General features: G+C 38.1%; 1 protein-coding gene across 1 annotated transcript in view; it reads left to right on the forward strand.

Moving 5' to 3' along the window:
• The window catches only part of itga1 (integrin, alpha 1), a 285,994-nt gene that overhangs the window by 84,467 nt on the left and 182,668 nt on the right, over nt 1–18,859 (forward strand). The window contains exon 7 of the mRNA XM_069924322.1: nt 16,911–17,059. Coding sequence (XP_069780423.1) covers nt 16,911–17,059 — 149 coding nt within the window. The remainder of the gene's footprint in view (nt 1–16,910; nt 17,060–18,859) is intronic.

Raw genomic sequence — 18,859 nt, forward strand, 5'->3', positions numbered from 1 at the left:
AATCGCTACCACATCATACATCATACATCATGGAAGGCCTAGGTGACAAGAATCCATCAGACCTGATGAATGAGATGCTAGCATTGTCAGATGGTCATTCCCATTGTCTGCTTTTCAAAACCTTACTTCTGTCAAAACTTCCAGCTCACGTTGCCATACCCATTGGAAACATTGATTTCCGCCGTCCCCGTGACGTGGCTTGAGAGGCTGACAGGCTCTATCGTATCCTACACAAGAGTTTGCCTAAATACATCCAGTTTTTGCAGCAGAAGTATCTCCCATATCCTACCAGCCTCCAGTATCTGCAGTCCAACTCAAGAAAGAGGAACGTGCTGATGTACATCAAGAATGGTGTTTTTACTATCACCGCTGGGGAAAAAAATGCCCATAAGTGCATCCAGCCATATACCTACTGCAAAAGGCAGTCGAGAAATGGGAGAGCTGGCTGCCAGTAGTGGCCTCAGCGGCTGGTGTACATACAGGCCTATTGTATCTTCAGGACAATGCGGGTAAGCACAAATTCCTTGTAGACACAGGTGCTGAACTTAGTTTGCTCCCGCCAACCTACTTTGAAAGGTTGGATAAAAATGCCACTTGACCCTGAGAGCGGTGAATGGAATTGCCATTCCAAGTTTCGGCACTAGATGAGTCCAAATCGGAATGGGTGCAACTACATTCCATTGGAATTTTGTCCTCGCTTCTGTCGCTCAACCCATTTTGAGTGCGGATTTTTTACGTTCCCACGACTTATTGGTAGATGTAAAATGCAGAAAATTAGTTCACGCCACCACCTTTCAGACATATCCACTGGCGTGCATCAAGGGGAGAGTTTCACAGCTCGGAGTACATACGTTACACAAGGACGCATATACTTCTCTACTCAACGAATTTCTCCATTTTCTCACCCCCCAACTTCAATGCCTCAAGAACAGCCCATGGTGTGTCTCATTAAATAGACACATCAGGCCCACCGGTCCATGCCAGGGCTCGTCGTCTGGCGCCTGATAAATTGCAGCAAGCAAAGGCAGAATTTAAAGTAATGGAAGAATTGGTATCATCCGACACTCAAACAGCCCTAGGGCCTCACCTTTGCATATGGTTCCCAAGAAGACGGGAGGATGGAGACCCTGTGGCGACTACCGTAGGCTTAATGATGTCACTACACTGACAGATACCCAATTCCACACATAGAGGATTTCACCGCCCATCTGATCATTGCTGCATATTTTCAAAGATTGATTTGGTTAAGGGATATCATCAGATACCGATTCATGAGAATGATATTCACAAGACAGCAATTGTTACGCCGTTTGGTCTTTTTGAATTCCTCAGAATGCCATTTGGCTTAAAGAATGCCGCACAAAGTTTTCAGTGCTTATGGACGCTCTAGGCAGAGATTTAGACTTTGTGTATATTTACTTGGACGACATCCTTGTAGCAAGTCAAAATGAGCAAGATCACCGCCTGCATTTGTGCCACCTTTTCCAATGGCTCCAAGACTTTGGTCTGACAATTAACCTTGACAAGTGTCAATTTGGCAAGTCAACCATAGAATTCTTAGGGCATAAAATTACAGCAGATGGCAAATCTCCATTATCAAGCAAGGTAGACAACATTTGTACATTCTTCAGACCTGTCACCGTCAAAAGGGCTGCAGAAGTTTTTGGGAATGATAAATTTTTATCACAGATTTATTCCCGGGATTGCTGATATCCTGTGACCCCTGCTTGACATTATCTCTGCTCCAAACAAAAACATTACCTGGACCATAGAGGCAGAGGCCGGATTTATGTCCGCAAAAGAGGCCAATGCAGCAATGCTTGCGCATCCAAATCCTGAAGCTGCTTTGATGCTTAGCACAGATACCTCGGGAACAGCTGTGGGTGCAGTTTTGGAACAATAGGTCAATGGCCATTATCAGTCCCTTGCCTTCTTTAGTCATCATCTAAGACCAGTGGAAATGAAGTACAGAGCCTTTGATCGAGAACTATTAGCACTTTATCTGGCTATAAGGAATTTTTGATATATCTTGGAAGGTCGACGTTTCACCATATTCACAGACCATAAACTGTTCATTTTTGCCTTTAGCAAAGTCACAGATCCTTGGTTGGCAAGACAACAATGACATTTGTCCTACATTTTGGAGTTTACTACAGACATACGTCATATTTCGGGAAAGGACAATCTGGTCACAGATGTGCTCTCTAGATCAAGTGTGTGCCATATTCAAGCTGGAGTCAACATTGCTGAACTGGCTGTGGCACAATCTGTGGATCCAGATATATAGGTATACAGTACAGCTATTACTGGACTCGACATTCGACAGGTGGCACCACAACAAGGTAGTCCAGGACTCCTTTGTGATGTATCGTTGGGCTATCCTTGACCATTGGTCCCATTATCTTGGAGACGGCATCTTTTTGATGACATTCACAATCTATCACACCCATCCATCAGGACTTCAGTCAAAATAATGTTAAACAAGTACATGTGTCATGGGCTGAAAAAAGATGTCGCGCAATGGGCACGAATGAGTATATCCTGCCAATCTGTGAAAATTCAACACCACATCAAGGCACCTCTGCAGCCTTTCCCGACAATACGCAGAAGATTTGAGCATGTGCACGTGGATCTGGTTGGACCATTACCAGTATCACAGGACATGAAGTATATTCTCATGGTAGTAGACTACTTCACACACTGGCCAGAGGCCATTCCATTACCAGTCAGTGATACTGAGGCATGTGCTAGAGTGTTCATCTTAAATTGGATTGCTAGATTTGGAGTGCCTACAAACATAACTTTGGACCGTGGACCACAGTTCACTTCGGCGTTATGAGCTTCCTTGGTTTCTTTTTCTAGTACACAGTTGCACCACACTACTGCGTACCATCAGCATTCCAACAGCCTGGTGGAACGTTTCCATCGACAACTTAAATATTCACTGAAGGCTCGACTCACTGGCCCCAACTGAGTCGATGAACTATCTTGGGTTCTTCTAGGAGCATGAACAGCTCCAAAAGAAGATCTGTTTGCATCGTCTACACAATTGATGTATGGTACAGCCCTTATGGTTCCAAGAGATATTTACTTCACAAGCAATTCAGACATGGACGTCCTGCAACAACTCTGCAAGGGTATTACTAACAGCAAACCATCCTCTACTAACTGGCATGGCAAACCCTAATCACTATTAAACACTGAATTTGTATTCATACAAAGACAAGATCCAGGGGCACCATTACTAAAACCATATGAAGGACCATTTTGTGTGATTAAGAGAGGTGGAGTGGTATGTACATTAGCCATCAGAGGGCATCCGCAGCTATTCAGCATGGACACACTTAAACCCGCCCATACGGACCCTACTTCACCAGTTCAGCGCCCTCAACCCAGGCAATGTGGACATCCACCTAAGTCAAGCGTATCTGGCATCTTAAGTTATGTTGACGATTCTGGGGGGGCATGATATAGCGGGCGCACAGCGCAATATTGCAAAACACCACCGTCGGTTCACAGACTTACCTGACAAATTATGGGCTAGCAGTGCTGGGTGCCAAAGTAGAGTGAGTGGATCAGATGAAGCCCCTGCCTAAAGGAGCGGGGCGCTAATGGCTCATAGCTTTAACCTGCTGGTCCTGTAGACCAGCAGTTGTTCACTAATAAGTTCATTAACAGGCAGGAAATAAAAGGTCTGTGTATGTCTGCAATAAACCAGTCTTGAGTTGATTACTTTTGTGTGTGTTTGCCTTTATTTAGTAGCAGCTATCGTACTAAATTTATTGTCTTAATTTAAATTAGACATATGAAAAAATTATGGTAGGAGGTGATTTTAATTATTCTTTGAAATCTCCAAAATCAGTAGTTAGGACTAAAATGGCTCAACAATTGATGGTATTAATGAAAGATTTGAATTTAGTAGATATATGGAGAAAGTTATATCCTAAAGAGAAACATTTTTTGTTTTATTTATCTTGTCAAGATTCTTATTCTACAATAGATTTATTTTTGGTATCAGCATAATTGCAAAGCCGGGTATGGAAGGCTGAATATAAGATTAGGATTTTGTCTGATCATTCTTTGTTATTAATAATGTGTACTGGTTCGGAGAGAATTGAAATGTTTGTCATTAGAGATTTAAATCTTTGTTGTTGAAAAATGTTGAATTTTGTAATTTAGTAAGGGATCAAATACACTTTTTTTAAAAAATAAATATGGATTCAGTTGATAGTAAATTTGTTTTGAGCTGCTTTTAAAAACTGATTTGAGGAGACAGATTGTTAGTTATACTGCTAAAATTAAGAAACAACTTATTGCTGAAGTAAATAGATTGGAGGTGGAGATAGAGAATTTAGAAAAGGATTTACAGCAAAATTCTATGTAAACTACGTTTAGTTAATATGAAGTTGTGGCGGTGTGAGCAGTGGAGGAAACACAGCCACCACGTTGAGGGTCGTTAATGACAGGTTTTATTCAAATTCAGCACGCCCCTTTAAGGGCAGCATGAGCTCAGTCACCTGGTGCATTGTGACATCATAATCGCTGCCCAGGGTCCGCGGTGGAAGGGATGCTGGAGTCAGAGAGAAACCTCTGACGATGCCATTTCCCCATGGCTGCCCCGCCAAGTGGCGCTACAAGTGGGACTGGTTCACCATGAGGATGTGCACGATATAATTTGTTACAAACTTATAAATTTGAGAAATTATAACAGAGAACCAGACAAAAATATTGTGAATTGGGTGAAAAAGCTCATAAAGTATTAGCCTGGCAGTTAAAACGGAGCAAGCTTCAAGAACAATAAATGCCATGAGATATAATTCAACAATTATATATAAACCCCAGAAAATTAATGACATGTTTCAAAAATTGTATGAAAAATTGTATACTTCTGATATATTGGAGAATGAGGCCAAAATTGATAATTTTTTAATCTGATTTGGAATTATGTTTTTTAAGAGATAAGGATATTAGGGATTTGGACGCTTCTTTCACTGCTAAAGAAGTAATAGATGCACTTCGTTCGATGCCTAGAGGGAAGTCTCCAGGGGATGATGATTCTACTTCTGAATTATATAAAGAATTTCAGGATTTATTAATCTCTTTATTGATGGATGTATTGAAGCAGGCAACAGATGTTAATTCTTTTGCGGATTCTTTTTCTAAAACAATTATTACAGTTATTCTTAAGAAAGATAGGGACCCATTGAACTATTTCTATTAAATGTTGACTACAAAATTGTGGCAAAGGTTCTGGCTAATAGGTTAGCTAAATTCATTGGGATCAGGTGGGTTTTATAAAAAATCATTATTCAGCAGATAATATTGTGAAGTTGATTTATTTAATTAATGTTTCTTGGGAGGAATCTAACCTACCAGTTGTTATTTAATTGGATGCAGAAAAGCCCTTTGATAGAGTAGAGTGGAGTTTTTTTATTTAAAGTCTTGGATACATTTAAATTTGGCCCCTTTTTATTGGTTGAATTAGGCTTTATATAGAAGTCCTACTGCTATAGTCATGACAAATGGACAGTTATCTTCACCTTTTATGTTGACCAAATTGACAAGGCAAGGCTGCCCTTTGTCACCAGCTCTATTTGCATTAGTTATTGAACCTTTGGCTCAGGTGATTAGACAAGATATTAATATTATAGGTATTAAGGTGAAATCTGATGAATTTAAAATAAATTTGTTTGCAGATGATGTTTTGATATATTTAACAGATCCTCAGAATTCTTTGAGGAACTTACATGATAGATTGGAACTGTATGGTGAGATTTCAGGTTATAAAATTAATTGAGAAAAGAGAGAGTTTATGCCTTTAGCTGAAATGGATTATTCTTCATGCAGGCATATTGTGAAATTTAAATGGTCAGATCATATTAAGTATTTAGGTGTTAAGGTAGATTGTAATAATAGTCATTTATGTCAATTAAATTATTTGCCCTTATTATCTAAAATTAAATAAGATTTGAATCAATGGAATGATTAATAGGATGAGTTAATTGTATTAAAATGAATAGTTTTCCTCAAATTCAATATTTTTTTCAATCTATTCATTGTAAGATTCCTCAAAAGAAATTAAGGCTTTTGGTGAGGAAATTTCTATGGAAAGATAAAATGGTGAGTGTATCATTACAGAAATTAACATGGAAATATGAATTAGGAGGCTTGCAACTTACTAATTTTCAAAATTATTATGAATCATCATAATTTAAATTTATTAACTATGTTTGAAATAGATAAACCTTTGATAAGGGCTAATATTGAATTATATCAGATTGGTGAGAAGAAGATGGATCAGTTTATTTTATAGATGGAATCATAAATTATTGAGTAATTATAATTTACCTGTTTTGAAATGCTCAATGGATTTATGGTATATAAAAAGAAATGAAGTCATAGGTGCTCGAGGCAAGATTTTAGGTAAAACTCCTTTGTGTCAAAATAAGCTTTTTTCCTTTTACATTTAATAATCAACTTTTGAAGTTATGGGATCAAAAGGGGATTAAATTTGTGCAAGATTGTTATGAAGTGGGATATTTTATTTCTTTTCAAAGAATGAAAGAGAAATATGATATATCTTCAAATACTCTTTTTTCCTACTATCAAATTAAAGCCTTATTGTTGGATAATTTTGGACATATTCTATGGTTACCTAGACAATCTAAGTTTGAATTTTTACTTACTGAGGGTGGTAAGAAGGGATTTACATCTGAGATATATGCTTTTTTACAGAATAAAATGCTTAAGATGGATATTCATAAATCTAGATTGAAAATGGGAGAAAGATTTAGGTATATGTATTTCTCAGGATGATTGGATAAATCTATGTAAGGATAGTATGACTAAAATTATAAAAGTTAGGTATCAATTTGTTCATTACAATTTTATTCATCAATTATATTTATCTCAGGAAAAACTAAGTAAATATAATTTTATTTCTTCAGATTTATGTTTTAGATGTCAAAAGGAGGTAGGTTGTTTTTACGTTCTACTTGGTCATTTGAGATGGTGAAACCTTTTTGGAACAAACTTGAGGAATTTCTAGAAGTTATTTTGAAAGTGAAATGTTTACTAGATCCTGTGGTGTTTTTGTTGGGTAATATTAAGAGGATTAGTTTAAAATTTAAATGAAATAGATTTTGAATTGCTTTTTTGTGATTGGCTTGAGCTGTGGCTAGAAAATATTTGGCAATTACTTGGAAAAATGAGATTGATTTGAGTATTTGGAGATGGCATATGGAGTTGAGGTCTTGTATTCCATTGGAAGAGATAACATATAAATTATGTAATAATTATTTCTATTTTTGTAAACTTGAAGCCTGTAATTGGATTATATGGGATTGAATTATTAAATCCCCTTTCCACACGTTAGTTGTGTTGCTCCAAACCATGGTAATTAATTGACGAATTTTTATGTTATGTGATCTCCTCTTTTTTTTTATTTTGGGGGTAGATTAAAAGGGGGGGAGTGGGTTGGGGTAGGTGGGTTAGGGAAGGGAGATGGGAGTTTGTAGGGGATTAGTTTTTTAAAATAAATCATGCATGTATTTTGTGCCATTTTAAAGTTTTATTCATTAATTTTGTGTAATATTACGCATCATGGTTTAATAAATAAATTTTCCAAAAAATGGGAAAATTGTCAAGAAACAAAATGTCATGACCTTGCAGTCTTGCATATGATTTGAAATGTAAAATACTGCCTTATTGTTTATGTAGTGTTTGACATGGCCAAATTGAAAAGAAAACTTCAATGAAACTACAGCAGGCATTCATCAATTAAATGGTATTTGCTTCTCATAACAGAGAGCATGCCTTGAATCACCAACTGTAGTTGTAAATTATATTGTAATAGACTGAGCTTATGTCCACTTTCAATGCAATTCCATAAAAAGTGTGTAGAATCTTGAATAAACTGTTTAAACTGATTTTCCATCTGCATAAACCAACATTTTTAAAAACTCAGTTGTCAAATAAATGTAGCAACAGCACTTTGAAAATTAATATAGAAATGGTGTGATGCTTTTGGATAAATAATAGTTACTTTGAAGAAAAATATGGTAAAATTTCAGAAATTATTTGAACCGAATTTTGTTATTGTTTCAATTTAACATGTTGTACATCTCATGTAAGCCGATACTGATGAACTATTAACTTTCATTTACCAACAAATACATAACACAAAATAAGAGCCTTGGATCCAATTCAAAGTTTGCATTGTTTCATTATCTTCCCCTTGCACACACGATGGCATTCCATCTGACCTGGCCAGCATCATAGTATTTTCTGGAGAAATAATCCTAGTGTACACCTCTGTCTATGTTTGCTAGAGTTAATGAATACATTAAACACTTTGTAAGTACTTCTTTGTCTAAAACAAGTTATTTTGAAAGTTCATTTCAGCTTCTTGCCTCCCAGAAAAGCATATTTCCTGCTACTTGCTGCAGCCGACTGATTGGAAAAGTGCCAAACTTTCAAGTCCTGTTACTGCTGTCAGTTGCTAAGATTTATTATTCAAGTCTTATTCAACCTGCCAGCAGTATTGGGAGCCACCCTATTCCAAGCTTCTGTTTCTTCTATCCTTGCCACTAATGAAGTAAGTGGACCTTGCCCCACCTCCTGGCAAAAGTTCAAGATGTTCTCAATCAAACCAACTTGGAAGGAGCCAAATTTCCAAGGTGTTCTATCCCACCAACATATGATGAAATACTATTAATGCAATTCCCAAGTTATTTTATATCAAAGTTCTGTCTTCTATTAACATGTTTTATTTTCAGTTTGAGAAGGAGTATTTTTACAATATTTTGTTTGACTGCTTCAGTGAGAATTTGTTTGTAAATGTAATCTGTTACACCAATGCTTAATCACAGCTGCTTGGGTGAGACTGATAACTGGAGGAATGTGCACTTGTAAAAATGAATTGTTTGTCCTCATTCCCACTGTGACCTTTAAAAGGACATACTTGTGATACATTCATTGCCAACAAGTTTGACATTATCGCTGATTCCAAATCTTTCTGAGGACATTAGTGTTTTGTTCAGCCAAACTAATTGAGAGTCATTTAAGATGTTGCAGTCAAAATTAGATGCAGACTAAGCCAGCATGATCCGTCTACCTTTCCAAAGCATTTACAAGAACCAGTTACAAAACATAATAGTGTTATTGCTGGAAATCTGAAATAAAAACAGGGAAAAGATCTGTGGAGAAAAGGAAAGCTAATATCAAAAGCAGGTGGCATTTATTTTGATTGGGATACGATCGCAATTGTTGACACTTTCTAAAGAAATATTCTGTGATGCTGCGAGTATTTTCTACTTTTACTTTGTGAATGGGTTCCATTTTTTACAGTAATTTCACAATTGACACATTTTTACTGAATTCAAGTGCACGCACCGTGATGGGATGTAGTGAAATTGTTACTTCAGCATTTGGATTATTGGCATGGGAACAGAACTACTAAATTATTGTACCTGTGCTTTGCCAGTAGTACAGGAATAATGTCTTCACTTCACTTCAAGCAAGTTAATCAATGGCATGGATAAAAACCATGTTCAGAGCATGTGTGCTTCTGTTGAAGGAGAACTAGTTGAAACATACCAGTTGGAATAAAGAAAATAATGAATGCTACTATTGCAAACAATGCTTTTAGTGCATAATGGTGAATGGAACTTTCATCCGTCCTTATTCCTAGATGGATTAATGTAGCCAGAATAATGTTGATGAGTTACTGTGCTACCATCAGATCACTGGCTTCAAGCATTGGTGAGAAATATCGACGCTGCTAGTCACAGCTGTGATGAAAGAACTAATTTGTTTTTTTGTCAGTACATAATAGTGAGAAACTCAGCAGGGCACATAGCATCCGTAGAAAGTAAAAGGGAGTCGATATTTCATCCTCAGATATGACAAAAATCGGACAGATTCCCGAGTAAAAAGGTGGGATTATGGGGGGAAGGGAAGGGGAAATGAGGTAATCAGTGGATACAGGTGGGAGGGTAGAAGAGAAAGAAGCTGAGAAGTGATTGCGGACAAGGCAGAGAATTAAGAAAGGTAGCTCTCTGATAGGAGAAGGAAGGAAAGGAAGTGGGGAGCTGGAGGAAGGTTAACAAAATTTGGAAGTCAATATTGATGCTGTCAAGTTGGAGACTTCCAAGATGAATACAAGGTATTGTTCCTCCCATTTGTAGGTAATCTCAACTTTGCAGTGCATGAGGCACAGACATGTTAGTGGGGTATGGAATTGAAGTGGATGGCCCCTAGGAGGTCCTTGCTGTTGCGGCGAAGATGCTCAGTGATCTCCCAGTTTGTGTCCAGTCTCCCCAGTATAGGGGTCACATTGGGAGCAACGGATGCAGTAAATTACCCTATTTATCTCTATTTTTGAAGTCTTCTTCTTTAAGCAATTAATTGTTCTGCATGTTGACCTCAATGTCCAGTGTTGCATTGACACTGGTCTAAGGAAGTCCACCCAATGCAGGAGTCTAACTAAATTTACTCACTTCATTCATGGGAAACAAGTTGTGCATCCTGGCAATTTCTAGCAGAAGGACAGAAAAGTGGGAACCAGCATTCTTGTCCATGCTCACATCTTTCCTGTCTTATCCAACTAGATTAGTTTGTTAATGCAACTGCTAAGTAAACTTAATTCCTGCTATTTTGCTTATGAGTTTTACTGTATTTCTTCGTCTACGTGAGAAAGAAATTATGTAAAAATCCTTGGCTTTCATGATACTCATTTGTTGCAAAAATCAGTTCTGATTGGTGGGTTTTATTACAATGCTTGCTCTGTGAGAACACTGAAAAAAGCATTTGTAACAGAGCCTGTGACAATCCCTGTTTTTGGACATCTGGTTTTGATCAGCTGCCTCCCTTTAAACAGGAAACTGAACAAGACAGCTTGTTCCAAGAGGAATCGCCTGCAACAACTTCCTATCTGGCAGTGCTGTAACAACCTTCCATCACCTTCCTTTGCAATTTTTGTGCACATGACTGTGTGTTATTTGTCAGTTCATGGTCTTAAAATCGAATCATTCTCTGCTTATTTCCATGTTGTAAACATTTGTCAGCAATCTAGTATTTATAGAGATTCCAGGATGTGTCTTGGAAAAAAAAGACAAAAACTATGTGCAAGTACACAGACCAGCACAGTACTAGCTCTTCAGCCCTCAATGTTGTGGTGACCTATACAAACCTATTCCACCATCAATCCAACCCTCCCCTCCCTCACAGTCCATTACTCCTCATTTTTCTTACATTCATGACCCAATCTAAGAGGCTTTTAAATGTCTCTATGTTATCAGCCTCAAGCACTACCCCTGGCAGTGTATTCTGGTACCCACCACTCTCTATGTAAAAGCACCTACCTCAGACATCATCCCTATACTTCCCTCCACTTACTTTAAGCAGATTACCTCTGATATTGGTCATAGCTGCTGTGGGAAAAGGCTGTTGGCTCTAGCTGTGCCCCTCATTATTGTACTCACCTCTATTAAGTCATCTCTCATTCTCCATCACTCCAAAGAGAAGAGCCTTAGCTCATTCAACATTTTTTTTAAATTAAACATGTTCGCCTATCCTGGCAGCATCCTGTTAAATCTCCTCTGCATCCACTTTAAAGCTCCCACATGCTTCCTCTCATGAGGCAACCAGAACTGATCACAATACCCTTGTATGCTCTCACCAGAATTGTGAAGAGCTGCAACATTACTTCACAGCTCTTGAACTCAATTCCCCAATTAATGAAGGTCAACACACTATGTGCCTTCTTAATTACCCTCCCAACCTGCGTGGCAAACTTGAGTGTTTTTATGGACCTGCACCCCGAGGTCTCTGTGATCCTCCACACTGTTAAGAATTCTACTATTAACCATGTACTCCACATTCAAGTTCGACCAGCATCACTTCACACTTATCCACATTGAACTACATCTGCCACTTCTCTGCCCAAATCTGCATCCTACTACCACAGCCTTTTATATTATGAACAGTACTGCCAACCGCTGATATTATCTTCAAACTCACTGACCCACCTCTCCACTTCTGGATCCAAGTTATTTATAAAAATAACAAAAAGCAGGGATCCCAGAACAGATCCCAGCGGAATACTAATAGTCACTGACCTCCAGTCAAAATATGCTTCATCCACTACCACCCTTTGCCTTCCAGGGGCAAGCCAATTCTGAACCTACACAGCCAAGGTTCCATGGATTCCATGGCTCATGACTTTCTGGATGAGCCTATCATGGGGAACCTTGTGAAATACCTTACTAAAATCTATATACATCACATCCACCATTCTTCATTCATTAATTACTTCTGTCACCTCCTCAAAAAGTTCATTTGGCATAACCTGCTCACAAAACCATGCTGTCCATTCTTATGATTAGGTTATGGTTCTCAAAATGCTCGTAAAAGCAGTTCCTCAGAATCCTTTCCAAAAGTTTGCCCACTACTGATGCAAGACTCACTGGTCTATAATTCCTAGGATTCTACCCATTACCTTTCTTGAACAAGAGAATTATATTTGCCAACGTCCAATTCTCTAGAACCATACATTTCATCAGGGAGGATGTAAAGATCATTGTCAATTCCCCAACAATCTCATCCCTCGCTTCCCATTGTAACTTTGGGTATAGCCCATTCTGCTCTGGGAATATTTCTCCAGTAGAATGCAGATGTTTTCAAATAGAAGTAATTTTTGATGTGTGTATAAAGGTTTAGAATTACTGGGCTATTTCAAACACATGATGTATTTATAGAAATGATTTTAAATTTTGAATCTTGTTATTGTTATTTGAATTTTGCTAATTTTATTGTCGCTATAGTTTTAAGAAGTGTCAACATTTTTTTCATCGTTTACAATGTCATGGAGCACATTTTGAGTTTTGCAAATGTTTTTAAGTTGTATTTCAACAATTGTGTTATTGAACTGATTTGATGTAAACATCCAGACTTGATTCCAGAGGCTAAATGATTTCTGGAAGTTTGAACCGAAAATCCAATTTTACATGCAACAATGTCCAGTAGATGGGAGCAACAAGGTCACAGGCACCATTTGTAAAAAAAAAATGCACACATTTTAATCCCCTAATGTTAAAAGTATGGTTGCATGTCCTCCAAGAACCATTATCTTTAAATTCCAGTCAATACCCCTGCCTGCTGGCTGGTGTACATTACATATTTTTTTTGTCCAGTATCAAATTAAACACCTGCTGAAATTGAACATAAGGTTTTAGTTCTTTATGCTAAAAATCTGATGCAAAGTTATCTGACCAAACTCTTTACCTTTTTCTTCCTCTCTCTTTATCCCACCCAATTTCTCTAGTTTCTCTTCTTTCTCTGTAATATTGACTTCATTCACTGAATGCGGAAACAAATGTGAAGTACTTATTTAACACCTCAACATGTTCTCTGCTGCTACAGAAGAAAAAAAATGTTCCCACCATTGTTTTTGCAACCATTTGCTTCTTATGTTTATGAAAGGCTTTTTTTCCCCTTCTTTTTATGTTATGGGTATTTCTTTCTCACGGGCCCTCTGACCTGTTTCTTTCTATTGCTTATTTCCCTTGCACATCTGGCTTCTGCTTGATTCTTGTCTACATTTTAAAACCTACTTTCATCAAATCCCTGTGCTCTGTATCAAATTTCTCATAAAGAAACTCAAACTTCCTTATGTCTTCCGTTCCAACTTGTGAAACCGCATCTAGTTTGCACTAGGATTGACTCTTTATTTTATCTGTCGATTTAGCCCAAACCTATATTACACTCATGAAACAAGTCCATCATACTAATACTTACATATTTGATTATTTTTTTCCCCTTTCCAACTCTTATGCTAAATTTCATGATATAGTAGTTGCTATTTTCCAAAAGCTCTCTAACTGAATTGGGTCTATATCTGGCATTGGTTCCTTTCATGAGTGGAAAACAAAGGAATGAAAAATGCTCCCTGTACAAGTTTCAGGATAGCCCTACTCTCCTTGTCCATTACACTGCCATTATTCAGATAATTATCTATTAGCACACATTTTTTAAGTGTTTGTGTAAAAGAATTTGAGTACTAGAATACTGAAGTTATTTACAGCTGGAGTGAGACTGGTCCTAGAAATCTGTATATAGATTGGTCTGCTTATCTCAGGTATCTTTGAGATTAAAAGAGTGCAACAAGGCTCTCTGGATTGATATCTGGATGGGATGATTGTCCCATGAGAATAGATTAAGCAGAGTTGACCTGTTCTCTAGAATTATGTAGAATAGGAGATTTAAATGAAACTTACAAAATTCTTGAGGAATTTGCAAGGATAGATGCAAGAATGATGTCTTCCCTGCCTGACGTGGCTGGAACAAGGGGTCATCATTTCAGAATAATGTGCTGTCTATAGAATGTAGAAATGAGAAGATACCTTTTCATTTTGTATATGGTGTATCTTTCTTCTCCACTTCATCCTCCCATTCATTCTCAATGTATTAAATGGCTTGGTGGCCACCAAGGCCAGCTCTCACGAGACCTCCTTAAACGGTGACAAGGAGTTTCTCCAGAACCTGTATGCAGAGCAGGAGGCAATGGATGATCCAAGTTAGAGCAGGAAGACACTGCATTAAGAAGTACAGCTTTGGTGAAGAGCAGTATTCAAACAGTCTGGATCTTTATGATCTGCAAATTGAATCCCAGAGCTATGTAGTGAATAAACAGAGAATTCATTATGTTCATTATCCTATTTTGAGGCATGGAATGTAAAAGCTTGGCCACCCCCTGCCATAGACACTATTTTCCCGAGAAACGCCCTTGATGTGGCTCTGGCATAAACATTGAGATAAAAAGAACTGTCACTGCAGAAGCTGCTGAGTTAAAGGATGGCTTCTGCTTTGCCTGGAATTAAAGCTATAACTGTAATGCTCACTCATTAATATGGCCAGAAAACAGAAAAGCAATCTACTGGTTACATAGGTGCCTGTGATAGTACAGATCTATTACCAATGTACATAGTGTATATAGTTACTGTATCTAGACTGTGCTTACAGCGATTGGCTGAGAGCTTAGCCACGCCTACTGTCTGGGCCTTAAAGGGTTGTGTCCCGAGCCAGGTCAGATCATTCCGGACTGGTCGTCCACCTGTGAAGAGCTCCTGTCTTTTGCTAATAAAAGCCTTGGTTTGGATCAACAAGTCTTTGGTTCTTTCGACGAGCTCTACAGTGCCGATTCTCTTTTTTCATAGTATTTGTTAGTTGCACAGAACTTCGTGGGAATCACTGATCATTGGGGAATCAGAGGTGGAGAGGGTGAGCAAATTTAAGTTCTTGGGAGTCACTATCCTGGAGCCAACACAATAATGACATCGTGATGAAAGCATGTTAGTGCCTTTACTTCGTCAGGAGTTTGCACAAGCTTGGTATGACATTGGAAACTCTGCCAAATTTCTACTGATGTGTGGTGCAAAGTGTGCTGCCCAGCTGCATCACAGTCTGATATTAGGACACCACTACCCCTGAGCATAAACCCGGCAGAAGGCAGTTGTCACAGCCCAGGACATCACAGGCAAAACCCTCCCCACCATTGAGATCATCTATGGGCAATGCTGCCATCAAAGAGCAGTAGCAATCATCAAGGGTCCACACCACTCAGCACACACTCTGTTCTCTCTGCTGCCATCAGGAAAGAGGTCTAGGTGCCACAAGACTACACCACCAGGTTCAGGAACTGCTCAACGATAAACTCAATCAGGGACTCATTTAAGGACTCCTGCATTTTATTGTTGTTCTTTTTTCCTTCTGTATTTCACAGTCAGTTGTTTACGTTTCTTTGTTTGTTTTCATGTGTGCATTGCAAACAGTTATTTTTGCACAACCAATAAGGCCTGGCCCACAGGAAAAAGAACCTCAGGGTTGTATGTGATGTCATGTATGTACTCTGACAATAAATCTGAAATCTGTTCCCTTCATCTATGCTGTAAATAAAAGAGGCTTCTTTGACCTTGGCCTGTTGACATTATTACTGCTGTTTATCAGCATTGTTTACTAGTCTCACCAAACCTACTGGTCATTGAATCACTTTGGTTCCAAAGAAAAAGGCTGGTGGTATGGGAACTCCAGTTTTCTAAGTTGTCCTTCAGTCCCACTTCCCCACCTCCTCTTATGTCACCATCTTTATAAATCATTTGGAGATTTCTCACATTGTTACAAGACTATGCCCAAAGATCTCCAAAAAAAAGGGCCACAACTTGTTTCTGTATTTTAGCTTAACTTGTCATACTTTTGATGGTGGTATCCAGGTTAGAGCAGAAGGAGGTAAACAAGAAAATCTGCAGATGCTGGGATCTAGTGCAGTGCACAAAAAGATGAAAGAAACTCTGCAGGCCATGCCACATTACCCAGGGGATGATGCTGCTGCATGACCTGCTGTGTTTCTCCAGAACCTGTGTGCAGAGCAGGAGGATAATGGATAACCATATAACCACTTACAGCACAGAACAGGCCAGTTCGGCCCTACTAGTCCATGCCGTAGCAAATCCCCACCCTCCTAGTCCCACTGACCAGCACCCGGTCCATACCCCTCTAGTCCCCTCCTATCTATGTAACGATCCAGTCTTTCCTTAAATGTAACCAATGATCCAAGTTAGAGCAGGAAGACACTGCATTAAGAAGTACAGCTTTGGTGAAGAGCAGTATTCAAACAGTCTGGATTTTGTGATCTGCAAATTGAACCCCAGAGCTGTGTAGTGAATAAACAGAGAATTCATTATGTTCATTATCCTATTAAATATTACAAAATTACTCAGAAGACCTCATCAGATCCTTTATCATTTTTTCTGGCATAACAGAATAATTACACCATTTCCTAATGTTATTTTGCATTTAAAAGAAATTGTTCTGCTATCAATGCGGTAATGTTCTTTTATTTGTCAATAATTTAGGTTGCAATTATACAGTATGGCTTTAAAGTCACGCATAAAGTCAGTCTCAATGAATACAGCTCAACAGAAGATCTCCTAGAAGTTGCAAAAAAAATAAAGCAATGGGGTGGAAATGAGACAAAGACTGCTCTTGCAATTGAGTATGCTCGGTGAGTACTCAGAAAAAAATTATTAACCGTCTTATGGGATGTTTACTTGTAAAGGTAGTTTTTAATTGTTCTATTTTAAAAAACTATTTTTAGTAGAAGGTGTATTTTTTATTGTCATAATATAATTTCTCTGGAATACCACATATGGTCAAATGATTAAAGGGCTACAAATGACTGTGTGCTAAGAACAGTATTATTTAAATGATTGTAGCCTCAAAGAGGAACATGCTATTGTTATTAGTAAATGTTACTAATGGGTGTATTTTTGACCTGCTGAGTATGAAGCAGATTAAAACATTTAGAATCCTATCACGATTGTTTGAAGTTATGTGTGGCTGTTTTGGAGATTTTTTTTTAAGTAGGAATCTCCCCGTAACAACAAAAGAAGAAAAAGTTGATTTATTTGTTGTCAGTCTATACTTTCCCAAATTCTGGATTTGTGGTTGAAGTCCCAATAATCAGATGAGACTTATTATTGTCCCAAAATTTAAAAAAAATGCTGTGTTATCTTGAAAATATCAATATGTTGTTTCAACATTAATATTCAAAACCACAAAATATTTACATTACCAATCCAAAAAACTAGAAATCAAAGCTTGTGAAGAATATCAGGAAATTAAAGGTATTTGTATCATTGAATGGCCTGTTTCTCGTCAACTCAATGCAGTATCCAAGTTGCAATTATGATGTCTTCTCAACAATCCAGAGCATTAAAAGTCAAGTTGGTTCCTTGAAGAAAGCACTGACTCCTCTAAAATTGACTCACGAGTTCTCTCTCAGGAACACTAATGATCGCCATGGATACAATAAAAGCAGTAAGAGTTGTCATTACAGTAAAGATGGATCTCCTCCATCAAAGATAGTTCAATTTGTTGGCTGATCTCTGGAGCAAGGCTTCTGGTCGCTGCATGTGACATTGCAAAGTGTTTTGGGGGAGCTAAGCCTTGTTCTCACTGTGGGCAGAAGTAGTAGAGTAACACATGATGAAGAGGAGTTGATGAAAAAGATTGAACATGAATCCAGCCATCAGCAATAACAAATGATTAAGGAAAGCTGACTTGGCTGCATAGCATTCTATCATTCAGTTGCTATCCATCTTCACTTCATTTAAAGTCCTCCCCACAATCCCCCATGTGCATTTTTAATAATTAACCCATTTGAACAGATAAAAATGAATATTTATAGCTGTATAATTATTATGTGGCTCAATTTTGGAATATACTGAAAGGAGGGATATGTAATGTGCGCGCTCCGCGGAGTGTGGAGTGAGAATAACACACACACACAGAGTTGAATAAAGGATGAAGACTGATTTATTGATTTGCCAGCTCGGTTTATATTCACATCCTGCCTCTGATGACAGAGTGACATCATCGCAGCGACGGCCTCCGACTGTCCGATGTTCCCGCTGTTGCCTGCCATGCAGAAGGTCACGCGGGATGACAGCCATTGGTCCCTGCAGGGCCCTCACGATTGTCATGTTCACCACCCATTTTGTGAGCTTGGTCACAACTCGGTTCGTGGGCCACTGCACATGCACAATTATTCCTTAAAGGCTTTTCCACACTGGTATTTTGGATTATATATATATCTCTATAGATATATATATTGATATATATAAAATGGCTTATTCTTTATTTTAATCTATATATATATATCTATATATATATATATATATCTATATATATAGATATATATATGCGCGCGCACACACACACACACACACACACACACACACACACACACATATATATGTGTGTGTTTATATATATATATATGTGTGTGTGTGTGTATGAGTGT

This window comes from Narcine bancroftii, chromosome 3 (genome assembly GCF_036971445.1).
Source record: "Narcine bancroftii isolate sNarBan1 chromosome 3, sNarBan1.hap1, whole genome shotgun sequence".
In the NCBI taxonomy this organism is placed as follows: domain Eukaryota; kingdom Metazoa; phylum Chordata; class Chondrichthyes; order Torpediniformes; family Narcinidae; genus Narcine; species Narcine bancroftii.